General features: G+C 33.5%; 2 protein-coding genes across 2 annotated transcripts in view; both read left to right on the top strand.

The window, feature by feature from the left end:
* The window catches only part of LOC121122990 (synaptotagmin 1), a 50199-nt gene extending 40761 nt beyond the window's left edge, over positions 1-9438 (top strand). The window contains exons 3-5 of the mRNA XM_040718072.2: positions 4086-4214; positions 6724-6899; positions 8579-9438. Coding sequence (XP_040574006.1) covers positions 4086-4214; positions 6724-6899; positions 8579-8686 — 413 coding nt within the window. The 3' untranslated portion in view covers positions 8687-9438. The remainder of the gene's footprint in view (positions 1-4085; positions 4215-6723; positions 6900-8578) is intronic.
* Positions 9439-14374: 4936 nt separating this feature from the next.
* Positions 14375-21447, top strand: IntS1 (integrator complex subunit 1). The gene is made up of 5 exons (XM_040718382.2): positions 14375-14516; positions 14834-14989; positions 15055-16526; positions 16585-17265; positions 17335-21447. Exons 2-5 carry the CDS (start codon positions 14848-14850, stop codon positions 21355-21357), a joined length of 6318 nt encoding a protein of 2105 aa, XP_040574316.1. The 5' UTR covers positions 14375-14516; positions 14834-14847; the 3' UTR covers positions 21358-21447.
* The last annotated feature ends 785 nt before the right edge of the window (positions 21448-22232 follow it).

A 22232-nucleotide genomic window follows, 5' to 3' on the forward strand; every position in this document is an offset into this window, starting at 1 on the left:
AATTTTCTAGTAAGAATCAAAAATTGCTCAAACAACCTTTCCAACCCTCCCCTGCAGACGCTTCAGCAGAGTGCTTTTAAAAAAATATTTTTTTACAACATCTTTATCCTTTAGTGTGTGTTTTTTTTGTTTTGTTCTTTTGCCATGATAGGTATAAATTTAAAAAATACAAATAGGTACTTGTAGTAAAATACTTGTAGGTAGAGCAGAATGTTTTGTGGACCGGGATTTGAAGGTACAAGGGATTCTTTGGAGCTTAAAATGCTTACAGTATTCCTTAAATCAATTTTTAAAAATTCAATATTATCAATATCGAATGTAGAATCTCTGTTTATCTGGATTAGTGATCGCAGATAAAACGTGAAGTTAAGAGTCCTGAGCGTTTTTTCGCTCTGAACTTGGAAAATAAAGTTAACATACTCCTAATTAGAATTACTCGATTTAGATGGTTCCAAACGGGTTTCTGGCTATTCTTCCGTTCAAGGCTCACATATTTCCAACATTTTGATACTGAAGAACTTGTTGAATTTTCTCTCTTTTACTTCCATTTTGAAACGCTGTAACAACAATTGGGTTCCCAAACAAAATACTATAAATGAACTTTTTTACGTGTTCACTTAACCTTTAATTTGCTTTTATATATAAGTATATCAACAATGTATTAATCGTGAGATTTAGCTTAAAGACATTTAGCAAAAACGTTAAGAACTTTTTACTTAACCTAATATTGTATATTTAATCTACATCAACATTTTCATCGAGTGGTTATTCCAAACGCACTACCTACCAGCCCACAGCCGCAAAAATATACAGTATTTATTTGTCAGCTATCGATATTTCTTCTTATATTCCTCTAATCAATGATCTTAATATTGATTGGTTGCATTCAAATTTGTTCGTATTAAGCTCTGCATAATCATAATCATTCCAGAAATGGAAAAATTGCCTAACTAACAACTGATTTTAGGCCTTTTTTCTGTTTTTTTTTGGAGGAAATGTTTCAAGGTGGAAAAGAGGCACTTTTTTTGGAAGTCTAATAAATGACTCATTTCTGAGCACTATAGTAAAAATCATGCATAGTTTGTCACAAAGTGAAGACATTCAACTTCAAAATAAAAGAGAAGCACTTTACAAAAATTAATGTTTAAAAAGTTTTTAAGCGAGTGTCATATTTATTTTATTCGGATTCAAAAAGTTTTGCGTTCTAATGAGGTAGAAATCGCCGTAATCCAAGCCGTTTAAGAATGCTGATGTATACAATGGGAAACTTATTAGTTTTTTGTTATAAATATATATAAAACCTAGCAATAATGCTTACTTCAGAGGAAGAAGTTAAAACTAACCCGATGGCCAGAAGAGAAGAAAGAGTACCAGGGCGTATGCAGGATTATTAATTTAAAATATTAAATTTTCTCGATTTTTTTTTCAAAAATCCACTAATTTTTCACAAAAATTTTTGGGAAAAAAATTCAAAATTATTTGCCACTCAAAATTCTACACCTTTTTACATGAAATTAAAGTTCTTGAAAAATATTTTAAAAATTATAGTTCAAATATTTATTTTTAGTAAATAGCAAAAATTCTTTAATTTGGGGGATCTACAGCCCTTCCAGCTTATCTTCTGCGGACGCTCCTGAGTACACGCAAAAACTGTATTTCCTTTTTTTTTTCATTACAAACATATCAACTCTGCTTATCGGAGAAGGGAATATGAGCGCATTTGCTGTAAAAATTATCTTTTACTCTTAATTTGCACAATTTGTTTATGCAAGTTATTTTACACGTAAACTGCGTTTCAGATTATTTTACTCTTAAAGCAATTTTCAAAAAATATTTTTTTGTGTGTAATAATTTCCAGTTTGATGAGACACTCTCTGTAGCAACAATAAAGCAGACAATTTGGTTTATAAGGGTTACTGTTATGTTTATTGGCATAAAAACAACACGAAAAACATTATTTCAATCCAAGGAGAAAAATGTGACGACTATTGTAATCATTCTCAAATTTCCATTATTTATATATCATGTTATTAATTCGTGACAAGCTTATAATTTTAATTTGTAGAATACATTCATATACGGGGGGGCGGTCCTATTAATTAATTAAAGTTTCTTTAATCAAATATTATATGTATTTATTTAACGAATAAATTACAATATTTCAGTAAGAAAAAATTGTATTCCTTTAAGCGGAAATTATTTTGCTTAAATTAATTATTTCAAGCATGTTTTTTTATTTATTTTTTACATAAATAGTGTTGTGTATTGTTAAAACTCAGTCCATAACCGTTTTTAATTTGGTCTAAAGTGGTTTTATTAAAGTTTTTTTACCATAATATCTAGTATTGTCCAAATAATGCATAAAAAATACTTCATATTTAATCAAACACGATATTGTTTTCCTGTAGAGTTATATATCAATAATGAAAAGAAAAATAGGTGCACTTAATATTTATTGAGGAAAATGAATTATTTAAACCTCATTAGCTTTGGAGACAAGATGGATAGGATAAACGGTGATTGTGAAACAGAGTTCTTGAGTTTTGGAGGGAAAAACTTAGATAGTTTTTTAATCTGGGCTGTTAATATGGAACAAGTCCACAAATACACTTTTTCTAGTAAAATGCAAATAAAAGTTTAAAATGCAAAAAATTAAATAAATGCTAAAAATGAAAATAAACCTTATTAACATTATTTGGACATCACTAGTTATATCGTTCCAGACCACGGTTTGAAACCGTGGAAATAAATAGACTGAATATTTCATTTTCCAAAAAGTAGGATTTAAAAAAACATTTGATCAAGATCGAATTTCATAAACGAAATTTTTTAATACAAAACCGCTCCAGAGCGATTTTAGACCGAATTGTTTAAAATTATAACGGTCTGAGATCGGTTCGCAACACTATTAGGCTACATAAATAACAGCAATGACATCATCAAATGATTATAGATAAGAAGACTAATATTATAATACCCCATTTGACCCCACCTCTGAAAATTTTAAAAGGATAAGTTGTGCCTCTTCTTCATCTAAAGGCTCTTAGCTTTATTTTCATACAAGAGTATGTTATTTGCTGAAACTTTCCCTTTTCTGTAGAAGTCCTTTTAAAATAATATATATTGTCATATATATTTCTCTTGTCCCATTTGACCCCATGTTAGAAAAGGTGATTTTTTGGGGTTAATCTTATTTAAATTCATTTATAGGGCTTGAAAAGGGGTTCCCAACCTGTGATCCTCGACCCCAAATGGGGTCGTTAATTGATTTTGAGACGAACATGATTTTTTTATTAAATATAGAAAAGCATATTAAAATAGTTCTTTGAATTCCTACACCATGACACTAAATGTAACAATTCCCTTAGCCAAATTTGTGAGAATTTGCGTTATTATTTTTTTTATTTTTTTACTGAGTGGCTTGATTTTTGTAAGAATACCGTGTCAATAGTGGTCAAGGCTACTGTGTGGAAGTTAAAGAGGCTTGAGAAGAGACCATTAATGACTAAAAAGCATCAACAATTCCGTATGCAGCGTTATAGGAGTCTTCTTTATGACCTCAAGCATCATGAAGACGTGGTGTACAGGCTCGTCCAGATATATTGGAAAAATCTTTTATGTCTTATAACGAACGAAATAAATGGGGAAGACCTTTTTTTTTATTTTATTTGAAAACTACATTTAACAACATTAAATTAACTATGATGAAATCCGCTTTTCTTAATAACTTTGGCCACACGGCACCAGTAGTTTTGGTAGGTCATTTTGTTAAGCAATGAAATGAAATTATATGAATGACATTTTAAAAATGGGGGTCGATTGCTGATTGCTTGTTTTAAAATGGCTCACTTTATTTGAAAGGTTGCTTTAGAATATATATGATAGACTTTATTGAATGATTCTATACAAAGAGTACTTTTAAATGTTCTTGATGTGTGTAAAAAGTTCTACCTGATTTTTATTTAGAAATATACATATTTTGCTTGATTTTCTCTCTTAATATTTTTTAGCAAATATTGCTCCAAAAAACATTTAATCCCTTTCAAAATATGCTTGCTCTAATATCTGATTCTCCTTCCTTTTAGATCCATATGTCAAAATTAAACTCCTGGACTCCAAGGGGAAAAGGATAGGGAAAAAGAAGAAAACAACGGTCAAAAATGCAAATTTAAATCCTTATTACAACGAATCCTTTGTCTTCATGGTGGAACAGAGTAAGTATAGAAAGAGAAAAGTCCTTTAGTGTGGGCTGGAGGGTTTGTAGCCCCCTTCAAATTAAGAATTATTATTAATTTTTTGACAGATTTTTATTTTGTTTAAAAAAGGCAATCGTGCAAATTGTGCAGCAGAGCAAAAAACGTAATAATAAATTTTTTGTGTGAATAGAAGTGGATTTTGAAAAAAAATCAAAAAAGTTGAATATTTGAATTTTTTTAAAAAAAAAAAAGTTCTGGAATAAATATAGATTTTTGATATTTTTTTCAAAAAAATTTAATATTTACAATTTCATTTTTAAAATTTTTCTACAAAAAATTTAATATTTTGTAAATAGACATAGATTTTTGAAATTTTTTGGGAGTAGCTATAGATTTTTGAAATTTTTTTACAAAAAATTAAAATGTTGAAATTTTTTTTTTCGAAAAAATTTAATTTTTTTTACAAAACATTAAATACTTTAATTTTTTTTTCAAAAAATTTAATTTTTTGTAAAAACCTATAGATTTTATGATTTTTCTTTTCAAAAAAATTTGAATTTTTATTATTTTCCCCAAAACAATTAATTTTTTTTAAATTGAAGTGGATTTTTGAATTTTTTTCGAAAAAGTTTAATATTTGAATTTTTTTCATAAAAAAAAAGTTCTTGAGTAAATATAGATTTTTGAAATTTCTTTCCAAAAAATTAAGATATTTAAATTTCTTTCCAAAAAATTAAGATATTTAAATTTCTTTCCAAAAAATTAAATGTTTTGTGAATTGCAGGGGATTTTTGAATTTTTTTTCGAAAAAGTTGAATATTTGATTTTTTTTACAAAATATTTAAAAGTTGAATTTTTTATCAAAAAATTGATTTTTTGTAAATAGCTATAGATTTTTGAATTTTTTTTCCAAAAAATTTAAATTTTGATTTTTTTTTTCTCAAAAAAATAATTTTTTGTGAATTGCACTGGATTTTTGAATTTTTTTATTTCGAAAGAGTTTAGTACTTGAATTTTTGTTTTGTGCAAAACATTTAATATTTGAATTTTTTTCTTAAAAAATCTAATTTTTCGAAAAATACATATGAATTTTTGAAATATTTTTCCGAAAATGTAATATTTAAAATTTAATTTCTGATTTTTTTTTTAAATATTTAATTTTTTGTAAGCTGAGCTGTGTATTTTTGAGAAAAAATTTAATTTTTGAATTTTCTTTCCAAAGGAAATCCTGCGGACGCCCCTGCTAAATAATATCTTCAAATCAAATGACCTAGATAATGTGTATTTTCTTTGTATGCTTGTATTGCATAAATGTAATACGTTTTAATATTATGTATTACCCTCAAAGCTTTTAAGAACAAAGTGTTTTATCTAAAAAAAAAAGGTTTTTATTATTATTGTGCAGAAATATAACAAAAAGTTTCTACTCCAATATAAAAAACTTTTGCAATGTTTACAATATACATCAAACTTTCCCCACGTTCCTTTCTCTCAGGACCAAATCATATGATTAAGATCATATTATACTTCAATATATAATGATTTGTTATTACTTTAAAAAACACACAAGATGATAATGAAACAAAACGAGAGTACAGTCAGTGGATGTTTATAAATACCGGATGGTCCATTAAAATCTGAACACTTTGAATTGTAAACTTCAACAAGATATAATTTATTAATTAACAATAGAATTTCAACAAAATTAATAATATACATAGATGCGTATCTGAGCATCATTAATGTAACCACCTTTAGCGGCAATGATGGCTTCCAGGCGGCGACGGAAGGTCTACCTATAGGGGGCCCAAAAGTGTCAAAAAAAGAACTCATTCAAAAGAGTCTTGCAACGAAGGAGATGGGTTTCTTTCATTGGTGGTGTCAAAAGTAGACTCTCCACCCTCACGAGGATATTTCCACCCTCTTTTTTGATAGCATTCTGGACAGTCTAGTGTTAAACCTCGAGATCTCTTGTATGGGCCCTCGTGGACTTGAGGGGATTGAGCTTGGCTGTTTTCTTTAACTCCTCCAGATCCAGTTTGGCCTTTTTGATAGAGTTCCTCTTCCTCTCCAACGTTTTGGACTTGCTGACAGCTTAGACGGTGGTCCTGGAGATGCACAACTGCTTGGATTGTGGCAATGGAAATTTGTCGATCCCGTTCAAGTGTATGTAAGCTAGAGATTTCATGTTTGTTTTGTTTTGTATGCAATTATTTATGGATTAATTATTAAATTAGTAAGCGTTCAGATTTCAATGGACCACCCGGTAGAAGATGTCTCCCCCAAGAAATCATCAGTCTTACTCTCTGTTTTTCATGACGTAACTACTCAATTCATATGTGTTCTCTCCTCAATAATTTAAGAGTAATAATAAGAGTTTGAAAAAATAGATTTAATATGTTGATTTTATGAGATCTATGAAACATTTGGCTATGATTTGTAGATGTTAAAAAATAAATTGGACTTTACTTGATTTTAATTAAAGATTGCTTTTATGTTAACTCACCAAATATTTATATAAATACAGGCATGCTTCGTAAAGTCAACTTGGAGCTAACAGTACTAGATTATGATCGAATCGGAGGCTCTGATCCAATTGGAAAAGTCGTACTTGGTTATAATCGAAAGAAATTGGAGAAAAAACATTGGGCTGAAATGGTGGACAATCCAAGACGGCCTGTCATTCATTGGCATGTTCTTCAGGTCATTATTCATCTATATTGAATAATTAGTTAAGAAGTGCCGTGTCAGTTTTTATTTAGGAGTGAAAACTCTAGTCCCGTCCAGTTATATCTCGGTCTGGTCCAGTTCAGTCATGCATATCAATCCTATAACTGATAAAGTTCGGTCCGTGATAACGTCACACAACTTTATTTCTTCTTTTTTAACAGGAACTAGTTAGTGTTAGATCGGTCTAAAAAAATAACTAAAAAGACTGCAGTCGTGTCGTAATACACGGCCTCGCTACACAAAAATCCCCCATGCATTTTGTTGTCAACTGTTGATTCCCTCTTCTCCCTTGATCCGTCATGGCTATTTCATAATTAATTTTTTTTTCTTCATAAATCCACCAAATAATAAGTTATTTTATAGTTATGCTCCGTTTCCAAAAGAACAGGAATACAATTTCCTCCTCGTATAGATATTGGCCATCTTATTATTTATATGAATAAATTGTGGCTATTTTATACAAATAAAAATGTATGGATACGCTTTTCTTATTATATTATTAAATAACATTATAGGTATACAGTTTCGAATAAAATATTATATAGGATTTTAAACTTATAAAATATATAATATGTAATTCATTTTTATGATTGTGGAGAAATGATATGACAATCATAGTCTGAGAGAACTTACGAGATAAATAGCAGTTGGCGTGATTGATTTATTTGGCTAACTACCAAATGATTTCAGGACTATACATGATTGTAGGAAAGTTTGCGTGATACAATAAAGGTAAGGACGTGAATAAAATTTGTCAGTCCTAGGACGGGTCATTATAAGTCTTTTATGGAAAATAAAACAGCTGAAATTACAAAGTTACTTCTAACTACGTCATACTTAGATACCTGAAAGCATGGTTAATAGAAATACTAAGTTAGACCATCATGTAATCGGGCTTGCTAGTATTTTCAATATGATGTATCGTACGGACTGCTGAGCAAGATAGGCAGATTTTGACAAAACACGAAACCACTTATAGTCTATGACGTCAATATACCTGGAATTTTCAATTTAATTTATCGTACCGACTGCTGGTCAAGAAAAACAGATTTTGAGAAAACGCAGAACCTCTCATACACTATGACGTCACTAAGAAAAGCGTGGTGGAAATCAAACATCAGTCTGGACGCGTTATGGTATAACCTTGTATTTCTATTAACCTTGCCTGAAAGTAAAATAGGACTCGTGTGACTAGAACGTATTATTATACGTTCTAGCTACCAATCATTATTTTCTTAGTTCTTATGTTATTCAATCCTAGATAGGAGTGAAGAAAATAAAAAGATAGCTAGGATCGTAGGACTGAAAGACCGAGATATACCATGATAGGACCATGAAAGGTGAAAAAGATCGGATCGGTAAAAAAGAAGACTGAAGGTGGGGGGAGGGGGACTGACTAGGTAATCAGTCCTAGAACTGACAGTTCGAAAAACCGACGTTCGTAAGAACCGGTTCTAATGAATAAAAGGGCGGGTCTTAAGACTGGACTGGGCCGAATAAATAAGGACTCAATCAACACTTTTGTTAAGTACAATACTAAAAGTGAAAGGTTGTGTGAGTACATTGCGGAACTTTTGACGTCTTTCTAAATGATATTTATAGTTTTTTTATTAATTCGAAACTAATGGGAATTTCCATTATATTTTTCCTAGGATCCCGAGCCAGACGATGAAGATGAAGAGGAAAAAAAGAAAAAGGACAAAGATAAGGACAAGGATAAGAAAAAAAAGGATGATAAGGATGATAAAACGAAGAAATAGGCCTTGTGATTTCCTTCCAATCCAATTATATTTGCCAGGAATCTATTTATTTATTATATTATATTAATTTATTTTATTCTCTTTTAATTGAGTTCCCATCATCCTTTTTGTATTTTCCTTTTTGCAAAAGTATGTCATTAATATTCGCCCCTTTTATATTAGAAGAATTTGAGCCAATGTTCCATGTAATTACTGATTATTAATTGCTATAACTATTTTTGTATAGAAATCCGGCTCAAACAGTCAAGTTTTTCTGTTAATTGAGGAATTATGACTTGTTTCCATTCTTTTCATTTAATTCGTTTTTGGACTTGTATATTATTTTTTTGAGAGAGAAATGATGTTGTATGATTTATGTTCTCCTCAGTCATCCATCATAGGTCCTACCTAATTACTAACCAAAAAGTACTTTAAATTGATAAACGAATGATGTTAATAAAATATATAAAATGCTGAACCCAACCCAAAGTACTCATTAAAACTATTTGCTGAACACTAAAGTACATCAATAATTAATTATTTTAAAAGTCGGAGGACAATATTATCATAAATAAATGATTTCTTCTTAAATTATATTTCCAAAGTTCATTTTTTTAGATATTGTAACATATCATAATTCCTCCTTGTTGATACGTTTTTAAAATGCTGTTGAAAATCTTATTTATGTTAATGTTTTTAGAGGTATTTATAAATCATTTTTCATCTAATATTATTTATTATTTATTGAATAAATATATATATAATAAAAATTCTATACATAGATACAAAGAGGGTCGTACCTAGAATTTTTCTTTGGGTGGGTTTGTTGAGGCTTTTTGATAGATCTTTGACAGTTTTGATAAAATGTTTGAATACAGGATCCGCAGAAATTTCTGTTAAATGTTTATTAAAGTACTAATAATATAACTAATTACATAATTTGCATATAATTATTGACAAAGAACTACACAAGTTTCAAAAGCATGGTACATAACTTTCATTCGAAATGATCACCCTTAGCCTAAACCACAGCCCGAAGCCTCCCTGGAAAGGACTTGTATACGCTGCACGCACCATGTCCACAGGGATGGAGTCCCAGGGAGACACCAATTTGGCCTTCAGGTCGTCCAAATTCTTGCTGGGGGAAACACAGCCTCTGCTCCCATGAATATACCATATGGAGTAATCCATGACGTTAAGGTTGGGACTAGACTGTGTTGTCTTTGAAGCTACTCAAATTGCCCTCACACAACCGCTGAATCTTTCTTGATGAGTGGGTTGGGTTCAGGGAGCGAGACCTCCAGGATGGTACAGATGTATTGCTTGGTGTTTATCTTCACCCCAGCTGACACAAACACCAAGGAGGACTTACCTGTCTCAGTCAGGGCCACCCAATCCATCACAGACTGTGGCTTCTGCACTCTGTTGACTCCATGGTCACCCAGGTCAACTTTTTTGGCCAGAATACGATCATTTTGGGGGTTAAAATCCTGTTGCAAAATGAAAATCTTCTCATCACAATATTGGGAGCCATGCCAGTCCTCAGTTTCTAAAGAGTGACATGACTTACCTCAAGTCTTTTAGCCTTGATCTTGCTAGACAGGTGCTGTTGCCTCTTCAATTGTTGCTTGCTGTTGTACCCATGTTGAAATCCTTGGCCACATTGGTGAGGTTCCTCCTGAGATTTCTTGCAATCTTTGCCATGACGACTCTGGTCGTCCTATTCGAACTTGGTTTGCCTGGTCTGGGTCTGCCCTTGATAGATTGAGTCTCCTCGTACCTCTCAATGGTTCTCTTGATAAGCTCTTCAGGTTCCTCAAGATGTCTGGTCGAGATTTGCCTCCCTGAAAACGCAAAATAATTCTAACCGTTATGCCTCTCACAAACAAACTAAACATATTATATATCTAAAACAGTAAACATATTTTCATAGCGAGTGTAATAACATAAAAAATAAACCATACAATATATACGTTGCCCACGAAATTTGAAAAGTCAGCTTACTTTTTACACACGTCGTATATAAATACCAAATTTAACAGAATATATATAATACACTCAAACCAACTCAAACTACATGTTCACAGAAGTTGGCGACATCCTCGATCATGGATTTCTCAATATAATTTACGCATTTTTAAATAACTGGAGAAAAATCAATTTTTTATTAACTTATAACTGTACAATTATATAGATTTGGCGGATGATGTATTTGAAAAAATAAATTTTTTGAACAATTTGACAAAATAAATCAGAATTGTCGTAATAAAAAAAATAATTTTAAAAAAACCGTTTTCTCTTCTACAAATTTGAACTTCAACCTATTAAAAAATTAGCGGTAGTACACATCATTGTCCTGTGTAATTAGCTGTTGGCTAAAAGACAATTTTTTCTTTAATAATATAGAACATAGCTCCCCAAGAAATCCTCAGTGTTACTCTTCATTTTTGATGAGGACACTCACATTTAACTACTCAATACTTGTATCAATTCATATATGTTCTCTCCTAACTCAAGAATGAAAGAATAATTATAAGAATTTGAGAAAAAATATATATATATTCGGATGAACGATGAGTACTTTAGTCCTTAGTGAGCTCACTAATAATAAAAAAAAAATCATTTAAATACGCCAATATATTTAATTCAAATCTTGACATTTACGTACAAGGATTGTACCCCCCTCAAAAAAAAAAAAAACACCAAGGAATTATGCTTTTTATCAAACAAAATCCCAAAACTAAGCTCCCCCCACAAAAGAAATATACAACATATAATCATGTTGGCGCCCCTGCTCATTTGCAAAAGTTTAAGACCACCTCTGATATTTCCCCTAATTCAATCATAATTGAACGTGTATCATACAAGTATGTTACATGTCATGTTCCACTCGGACTTGCAAATGTGTTAATCAGACTTTTGCCTAATGACGCTTTCAGGAGAAGGTTGTGCTTACATATTAGTTGTATTTATTATTCGTCAAAAATGGGCAAAAAATCTACCTTTTCATATATTCAAATGGCTTAAATAGTGACGTTACACGAAGAAGGATATTCCGAGCGCGAAATTGCCGTAAAGATGTGCTGTAGCAAGACAGTTGTTCATACTTTCATCAGTCATTTTGCAAAATTTAAGATTTATAAGATCAAAAAGAGAACAGGGTGCCCAAAGAAAACGTCAACGAGAGGTTACGCCCTGGTGAAGTTGACTGTTTAAAGATATCTCACTAGTTCCTGCAAAAAAAAAAAAAAAAAAATCAGTCTAATTTGATCCGAAAAGGGTGTAAGTAAGTCTCAGCAATATTTCACGTTGTTTGACTAAACCGGTCATATTTTGTTTTATTTTTGAAATACATTCTTTTTCTGCCAAAAATAAGAAAATATCCCAGGTGGTCTTAAACTTTTGCAAGTGACAGTAGATTCAGACAGACAGAAAGACAAGCTTTACTTTATTAATATAGATAAGGGCTAGATTTCAATTCTTATTCCGACCAGGAAGCCAATCCAAGACACTCATCAAGAATTAAACCTTACTTCTAAGGAGTATAAATTTCAAACTAAAGAAACTATACCTAACTTGATAATGGTTGAAATTAAATAAATTATATAATTTACAAAACTAAACCTTCCTACCTTCTTTATAAAAAGTTTAATTACATTCCATAAAGGCTATACAATTCCTAAAAATCACGCTTCATTTGGACTTTTACGTGCTTGAAAATATTGTCAAATTATCAGGGGAGAGTAGTGGACTAAAGCTGTACTTTAGATTGGCCTGAATACAAAATACATCTAAAGTTATATTACTTTAAATTGGTGAAAGGTTGCGCGTTGTTTTATATATGGAGACAATGTAGCGTACTTTTTGACAGTAGGGAAGGCCGGTACACTACTCTTTTTACTTTTATGTCAATTCTTCGAAGCTGGCTCGACTTAGACTCGCTAAAATTTATCACAACGTTTAAATGTATTTATACAGCATATCAGGCAGTATAATAAGTATACTCAGGATTTTTGAGCGATTTTGATGGTCAAAATGAGCAAAAATAGAGCGCTACATTTTTGAACAATGAGCACCCAAAAATTGAGCAATTTGTTCTTAAAGAAAAATAAAGTTTTATAAGAATAATTTTAATTAATTAGTATTGTTTTATGTTTATCTTAATTGATTCATAAATTTTGCTATATTATATCGACAGATCAGGATTTTAGAAATATTTTCTTCCGTTAATTTTTGCCTTCGATCATTATTTGTGGTTTTAAACATACTAAAAGACGTCATATTATTAGTTGAATGAATTGTGAAGTTGGCAAGATCTTCAGGAGTCTTGCTAAATGAAGGAATCTCATTATCACTGATATTACGTCTAACCTTTTGCATAAATGGAAGATCAATTTGAAGCAAATGTATTTCTCATTTGTTGCAAGAGTCCATGGAAATTATTCAAAAGTCAATTTACCTCCAAATTTATCCTTGCTCTAATTGGCTGTTGTCGGAGTCTAGCTCCCTCACATATCCAATAATGTAATTATAACTCTGATTTCATTATATAAATATTTCATTTCAAATGAAAGCCTAATGAAGGAGTGTATTGGCAGGTAGATTTTCCCTCGAAAAATATCCTTAATAATCATCAAAAGCTATACTGTAATCTATTTAGAACACAAACTTTCTATATTTATTTAAACCCCGTCTAGAAAAATGAGCCATTTCAATACAAAAAACGGCAAAATGAACAATTTTTGAGCGATAGCTCAAAAATGATATGTCTAATAATAAGATTTATATTATAGATCGGATCCATAGCTCGAGAAACAAATCTATAATTGGAGCAAAAACCTCTTCAGGTCATTGACCAAACGGCGGCAAACATGATTGCTGTGATGCATATAAATGAATATATTAAATAATAAAGAAGAATTAATAATACAAAGAAATTTGCAACATTTGTATTAAGTGGTGGAATATCTCAAATGGCCATGGGTCAATTATTCAAATGATATATTGTGAACAGCAAAAATAAGCAACAAATTATTACCAAAATCTTGCATTTTTCTCCTAAAAATTAATATAATCCCACAAAATATGATTTTATTCAATATCTCGACTATAGGTTAACAGAAATGATTGATTTTTAAATTACTATAAATTGTAGCCCAAATTTTGTGGCTAAAGCTACTTTGATGTTCGAAAAAATGACCATTTTAGAATTCCCCTGGTCTCCCCTACTTTGAATGTTAATTTGTTTGCTTAAATATTGAATATATACATATATTTTACGTGAGCTGTAAATATATTCATGGTATGAGATATAATATCTAATTATTCCTTATTTTCTCTATTAGGACCTACCACGAGATTCTCATATCCAACTACGATTTAATATCAGTGATTAGTAGATATTTTGGCTTGAAAAGCTGGTATGACAATAATAGCCAGGTTTTTTGTTCACTAATTAATAACAGGGGGGAAAATACTCTGGATCAATTTACCATTGATATTATAATTATATATTTTTAATATGATATAAACTAAAGTAGACATTGACATTGATCCGAGGTTGGGTGAGCCATTTTGATATAATATTATCTTTGCATGAGCCTTCTGCAGCAGTGGGAATCCCGCAGCAGCTAGCTAAAAGCCCAAAATACATATATGTATATATATATTTTATTTTTTTCAAAAGGAAAATGTGACGACTGAGGGTATGTATTTAAGAGCGCCCGCTCTAAATCAACGCTCTCGTTAAATGATTTGTCATAGGATGTACGCTATTTTTCAAACTTTAGTGTTTCAATGTATGTAGTATCGTGAGGGCGGATTGTACACGAAATCTGCCTAAAATATTAAAGTGAGTTCAATATAAAAGCCCTGAGTTTAAATTCTCTCTCTTTTTTTTGGAGAGTGCAATAGTATCTATATTATAGTAAAACAAGTCAAAACGATTTTTTCCTCTTTTTTTTTGCATTAAAATATTTATTCCCAGGGTGAGGCAGTCAAAGGAATATTTTTGATTGGCTCCTGGTCGCCAAGTTGTTTTCAATTTGCTGCTTATTTATTATTTGGAGTTGCCGACATATTTATTTATTTATTTTCTTATGATCGACTGATGAAAAATATGAAATCATGAGTAGATGAGAAGGAATAATTGAGTTTTATTTTAATTAGATCGGTGTGAGGAGATGTCTCAGCGCGGGAAAGGGAAAGGCATTGCCTTTCCAAATGATTTTATCGCTCTAGGCTCCAAGTCTGGCTCTGGAGTTACAGGATCCGGCCCCTCTGTAGGGGGAGGAGCCGGCACAAAACGTGAAGGAACTCCCGTGGGTAAGTAAAAGAGGGGGGATTTATATTTGTAAATGTGTTCCATATGAATATTATTGAATTTCCAGGTGTGGGCGGCTCTTCTGCCCCAAGTGTGGTGTCCAAAAAGGCCAAAATTCCCAGTTCGGTACCTCGCGTTGAAGAATGGGAGTCCCTAGCTCTGGATTTGGATGAAAATTCCCTCGATAAATTTGTGGAACTCGTTTCTAACTCTGACAAGTCCATTAATTACCTGGGTGGAGCCGTGAAACTTCTTCGAAATCAGCGTGCAAAACCGGACCAAGTCCTTTACTTGAGTCTTTTATATTTGGCCAAGTCCGGCTCCCCTCATTTCCACTCAGACTCCGTGACTCGGGCCTTTTCTTCACTCTTGAAAAGAGACGCCAAAGAGAACTACAAGTCCAAAGGGAACCCTCTTGTCCCTGTCCTTGCTGCCAATGTGCTCATGGCTGCATATGCCTCAGAGCGACATTGGCCAGATATTTTTGTTCGGGTTTACATCGAAGATGCGCTCGGAGAGCGTGTTTGGGTGGATCATCCCGACTGTAAAAGCTTTGTGGATAACGTTCTCACTGCTTTCAATACCAAACCCCGTGATAATAATTGTCCATCCCCTCCCATTGGTGGAAGTGCCTCCGGCTCCGGATCAGCTACACCCACTAGGACAGATGAAGACTCTCTTCAGAGTATAGAACAATTTAATACCCTAGAAGACTACGGTGCTGAAGTGAGCAAAAGATACGAACGCAACCAAGAGCTCATTGAACAAATTGTGATGGAGATCGTGCGGGAGCAACTGAATCGTCGGTCTCAAGGTGAAAATGTGACCAAAAATTTTCTTAAATTCCTCACCAATGCCTGCGGTTTGATTGAGGTTCGATTGGCTGTCATGCCCAAAATTGAAGTTTGGATGATGAACATCCATCAAAAAATATCCCGACCTGCTCAAGAACTACTACTGAGTGTGGCCATCAATTGTAATACGCATTCTGCAAAAGACGTTGAAGTGATAGGACATTTTAATAAGCTGCGGTTTAAGAGTAAACAGAATGTGAATCTCTTTCTTGCCTCTGTGAGAGAACTTTGTGGAGCTCATCATGAGAATTTACCCACTCTTGTCAAACATACTTTATTCAATGAGCTCTCGAATTGTCGGAATATCAATAATATGAGCATGCTGTCAGTTATGTTTTCAGTCGATGGAGATCGAGCTGCTGCCTCACTTGCAACCGTTTTCATCGAACTATTACTCCAAAAAGAATGCTACTTACGAGCTTTAAGATTCTTGCTCAGGGAAATCGTTCGAGTTCTTAAAAACGATATTAATCTTCATTACTTTTGTCATTATTTAATGAATGAGTGTCCAAAGGAAGCACTCATTAAGGATTTTGAGTTTAAAGATAGGATGTTCAAATCCATGACTGACTTGGTCACCGTCGCTATGTTTTTAGGAATTTCTTCACATGTCCGTGAGTCGATTACTTCATATTTGAGAGGAGAGAAAAAAGACTATACTCCTTATAGGGTGTATTTAACTCAGGTAAGTTGTCGAGCTACTTGAAAAATGTATTTTTCTTTTGTATTCATTTTATTTGTAGGTTGCCAAAATTCAAAATGAAGCTCTAATATGGCTCCATGAAAGAGTTCCAAAGATTTTCAAACCAGAAGGTCAAGCGGGTCAGGCTTCATATCAACAATGCCTGCATAAAATCTTGTTCATGTTGAACCTGGTGTCAGTCGATGAATATATTCGAATTGATGGTTGGCCTGCTGAAAACGATAGAAACTTATTTTTTAAAGCTGCCGGAGAAATTCCGATCACACAAGATTCCCTTATTCTTTTATTTTATATTGGGATGTCTAAGAATCTTCCCCTCAATGGCCTTGACACCATACATTTAGCTGAAGAACTCATCAAACGTGCAGCAGGTCTTCAGCCCATAAAATCTGAAGATTTTCCTATTATCTATATCGACAAACCTGAGGAAATAATACGATGCTTATTCCAGTTGGCGACTTACAACTACCCCGACTCAATAACTCTACCTCCTGATTATAAGCCACCCATATTAGCAATATCCACGGCGTACTGGAAAGCATGGATGATTCTAGTTCTTCTGGCTGCTCATAATCCCGGAGAATTTGGAAAATTGGCCTTGGAAAGTTATCCAACTCTGATAGCTTTTATGGAAATGACCATAACAAATCAATTCACCTTCCCTCCTCCAACAATTGCAATCGGTGAGATTGCAGAAGAACTAAGGAGTAAAGAATTTCAGGTACTCCCGTTATTTTAGTAATTGGTGTTTATCCTTGACTTCAACGGATATATTTAAACTATTTTTCAGATACATCAGCTCGAAAGACATTCCATATTGGAATTGGAAAATCATTTGGCTAAACCAAATGTGATATCCGAATCAAATTCCTTACTTTTACCTCAGCTAATAACCATGGATCCTCATGGAGAATTGAGGAAACCTCCAGAGCAAGTCTTGGATCAGTTAAAAAAGCTGAATTCACTTCACAAAATTGGACATTTATTGTGTCGTAGTCGAAAACCAGATTTTTTGTTGGATATACTTCAAAGACAAGGATCTAATCAAGCCATGCCATGGCTAGCTGACTTGGTTGAATCTTCTGAAGGGTCATTCAATGTGCTGCCTGTTCAATGCCTTTGCGAATTTCTTCTAAATTCGTCATCTTCATTTATTGAGGCTGAAAGCTGTAAAATTCAAGAGACTGAAGCCGCTACGACCAAACGACGAAAACAAAAGCGATTGCTACTTCATTTACAAAATCTCCTTCAGAACCCCAACTCTGACCTTGGTACCTGCCTTGAAACCCTAGATTACTTTCTAAGGAGATTGAGTTCACCTCAAACTTCTGCAAGAATTCAAGCTCTAACTGGTCTACGCTTAGTTTTGACTCCTATTGTTCACATTAAATCCAAAGAAGGAGATGAGGATGTAATTATGGAGGAGGAAGATGAAACCCCTTTTTTCCATGAAAGTGGAGATGATTGGCTATTAAAGCGACTACCGGAACTCCCTACTTTCAGGAAGTTTTATCCTCACATTACTCAACAACTAAGAAATGCATGTCAAGTTGAAAATGACCCAGATACAGTCTCACTGTATATTCAATTTCTTGCGAGATATGCGCCCACAGATTCCTTGGATGCCCTCGCGGATCTTAGTCTTGATATGGCCACATTTATTGTAGAAAGGTCAACACTTTTCCCTTCCTTACTCCCCGGATCCGCTTGTAAATCAAAAAATTCATCTGATACTTTCCACGCTCTTCTTCGCTTATTTACTGGATACATGCTACGTATAGTGTCGAATACAAATGATCAAAACCATGGTCCTCAGTGGAGTGACAATCAGCAAGAGTTATTTACGGTCTACTGGCCTAATGGAGTGAGTGCAACTCTTTCATTTTTTGTGATCCATGCTCAGATTATTCTGTTGACCTATGGGCCTTCGGATATCCCAGAATTTGAGCAAATGATAAGGATTTGGCACAATCCGGAATTGCCTCGTGCTTTTAACGTGCATCTGTCCGAAGAAGCTGTTTTGATTCCTGATTGGTTAAAACTCAAAATGATACGGTCGAACATTGATTGCCTTGTTGATTCAGCTCTGAAAGATTTGAATCCGGGACAATTAGTCTTATTTATTCAGTCCTTTGGTATTCCTGTTAAATCCATGACTAAGCTTCTTAAAGCTCTAGATGAGGCTGTTGTAACGGATGTAGATGCAGTCAATGAGTCTGTTATGGATAAAACGTACATGGGACAATTAGTAGCAGTCCAGCATCAAAGAGGGGCTCTTGGAGGTGATAAATTTGCTAGAGCATTGGATTTGAATTATCAAGAGGAAATTAAAATGAAAAAAGAAGAAATCATTGGTGGAAATGAGAGCGTTCCAAATGTTTCTCCTCGAACTACAGTTTTGATTCCTCCGAACCAAGTTAAAAATACTTTAATGAATTTATTTGAAGTTGGAAGTAGTGCTAATCGACTATCAAATAAAGAAAAACAGGACACATTTCGAACTCTTCAAAAAAAATTATCAATGAGTGAGTCAATGCCTCTGATGGATGCAACAGTAAAGGCTCTTCATACCATTATCAAATCAGATTCCCTGAGAGATCCCTTCATTCTCTCCTTGAATAAGAAAATCCCATTTTCATGTAGTTTATTTCGTTTACTTACGTCAAGTCAAATTCATTCCCGCTCAACTACGGCTAAGAACACTCTTTTAAAAATTGCTCAAATGTTATTAAAGCAAGGGAATGATGGTAAAAAAAGGATTCTTCGCTTACCCTTAATGAAAATCCTTGAGGACTTTACATCACGAAATGATCTTGAAGTAAAAGAAGAGCAAGACGAGATGGAGGATGACGATGAACCCTATGAAATCCTTCGTTGTAGTTCCCGTATACACTTTGAAGATAGTGTGAGCAAGTTGATGAGTGTGGCTCTTGGTGACAAGGAAAAAGTTCCAGAATTAGTGGAAGCAATGGCAAGGTTGGTTTTAGGGAAGAGTCAATATTCCAAAGATGTAAAAGAGGTCCCTGATATGGATTCCAAGATTGGATTATTAATTGATTGGCTCTCCATATTAAGTCCAGAACTGATCAAATCATCCCCTGATCTGCATCGCCTACTCTTATTTTCTAAAGAATATTCTGTACCTAGTCGGCCATACTTGGCTTCTACTCTAGTTCATCATTCAAGCTGGAAGGAGATACAAACTACTATGAACTCGGTTTTAGAACAATTTCGAAAGGAGCTGGACCCATCTGCTGTATTAGATTTTATAGAATCTATTCATGCAAATCCAAGACTTCGAAAGGGAAGAGACAAGCATGTACCAAAGCATGAAGTCCCAGAAAATATCCTTAATCTCAGTGAAGCCCAATTAATAGTAGTCATTCAGTATGTTTTATTGGAGGCAAAGTCTGATATAAATTTAATACATAACAGAATGGATGTGATGTTAAAGATTCTTCTATATGGGGACCAGGTGCGAACCGTAGTCCATTATCTCAATTCAAGAATACACAACAAATACCGTTTAATTAGAGTATTTGATGGGCATGGTAATAGTAGTAATGAAATGATGGAAGATAGCTCCAAAAACGAAGGTAGCTTTGAGGCTGTGAAGGAGCTGATTCTTCAAATTTACATAAAAATTCCAAATTCTATTTTTACTCTTAAATATGCAAGTGATGATGTTTTTCCTTCAAAGATCTTGTGTGAGAAATACACGAGTCCCATGGACAGTGTTTCCCACGCTCTTCTCACCACTCTTGCGTGTACTCAACATGGTCGAAGTTGGGCATCACAGATGCAAGTTTTTGATCTTGCATTGAGAAAGATTTCCTCTTCTCATCCCCTTCTCATGCTTCGTAACTTGAGTCTTCTTACTTCTGCTCTTAAAGGAAGGACCAACTTCGAGTTTGGCGTTTTTAAATCCCGAAACCATATGACTCTTTACTCCATGAGCCTGGGTTTGCTTGAACTTTTGAGACCTCATGTATATGAAGAAGAACACAGAGAATCATTACATGACGGACTGGGTTGTTACTTTGAAATGATAGAAGCTTATTTTAATCGGAGGGAGTCCATGTTTGGATTAATTGATCGATTCCTCTCGTTTATGAGGGACTATTGTTTGAATCATCCTAAAATCGCTGTGCCGTTTGTCAAAAAGTTTGGTAAGAAATTGCCTGAGTTAGCTGACAAAATGCCCAACTTGGCGAGTTTAAAGTTTCTGGTGTCAGGGATTGAATGGACGGAGGATTCATGTTCCACTTCTACTTCTTTGAATCCTAAGGTTGTTCATCGCTACAAAGCAAGTCTATCAACGGTTCCGCCTGAAGTAAAGAGACTATCCTCCAAATTCTCATCCCTCTCCAATAATCTAGAAGATGAAGATGATTCCATTAGAATCTTAGCGAGCTCGGATAGTATTTCAAGTGCTCTCAGCGAACTGACTAGCTATACTTCATCTAAACCTGAGATTTTATATACGCATTTCCTCCGTGAAATCCTCTTTTACATGAAGCACCCAATTAAATCCCTTCGAGCACAAAGTCACTCTCTTTTTGTATCATTACTTAAGCATAAACCCTCTAGAAGTGTTGAGCTCATAGACGGATACATAAAATGCCTAGAGTCCTCAGATCCGGGAATTGTCAACTCTGCACTTGAAAGACTATCAGACATTGCAGTGCTCGCACAAGAGAGTCTCAGAGAGATCCTGCAAATCGTTTTCAGTCTAGGACATTTATCAAATTATAATGTTAATCCTTATTTAAGTAAAACCCTGTCTGTTATTAATTCTCACTCTGGATATTAGTGTCACTTTATTTATTATTGTTTTTTTTACATGCATATTATATATTCAATATATTTTTGAACCAAAGTATCGATAGATAATTAATTAATACATTCTAGTGTGTCTTTATTTCCTGGGGTTTTTTTTTTTTTTTTGCTCCCATTAAATTCTAGAACAAGCAACACTTTCATCAATTAATGTATGTAGTAACTCTCTAAGATAGAAACGCAAGTTTTACTATGAGATGGGCATAGAATCAGGGGGTGAGCAGGAGGGGCTTAAACCCTCTCCAATTGGAGAAAAATTTATCGTTACCCCCCTAAAAAAAGGTTATTTTGTAAAAAAAAATTGTATTTCTTTAACATGTCATTTATCTCTTCTAAAAAAATGAAGCCCCCTACAAAATAAAAACATATGAATGCCCCTGAAGACAAAGATAAATATGCGAGGCCCTTATCAATTATTTTTTTTCTTTTTATTAGTTAATTTTTAAAAAGAAACTTTTTTTTTCTTATCCCCTTTTTTGCATAAAGTATTTATTAATACACTAAACAGATCCTAGCCTCTGTGGTCCCCTATTTTTTTTACAATGGGACACGGGTCTAATGCCCCCGCCCTATAAACGACCCCCTGAGGATAAGGATCGACAATTCATAATCGGGAAAAGATTTCAAAGGTATAAAAATATAGTAAGAGCTGGAAAAACTTTCAGAAGGGGAGTAGCTACAGAATCATGGCCCGTGGGTTGTTATCGACACTTTAGAGATTCATACATTGGGATCCACAATTTGTGGACAATTGTTGTACGTAAGATAATAGTAGAACAAGAGACATGGTGACGTCATATTGTTACAATATGACGTCACTTTAGCGGGGTTTTTTCCCAGCTATTCTCT

This window comes from Lepeophtheirus salmonis, chromosome 8 (assembly GCF_016086655.4).
Source record: "Lepeophtheirus salmonis chromosome 8, UVic_Lsal_1.4, whole genome shotgun sequence".
Lineage (NCBI taxonomy): Eukaryota > Metazoa > Arthropoda > Copepoda > Siphonostomatoida > Caligidae > Lepeophtheirus > Lepeophtheirus salmonis.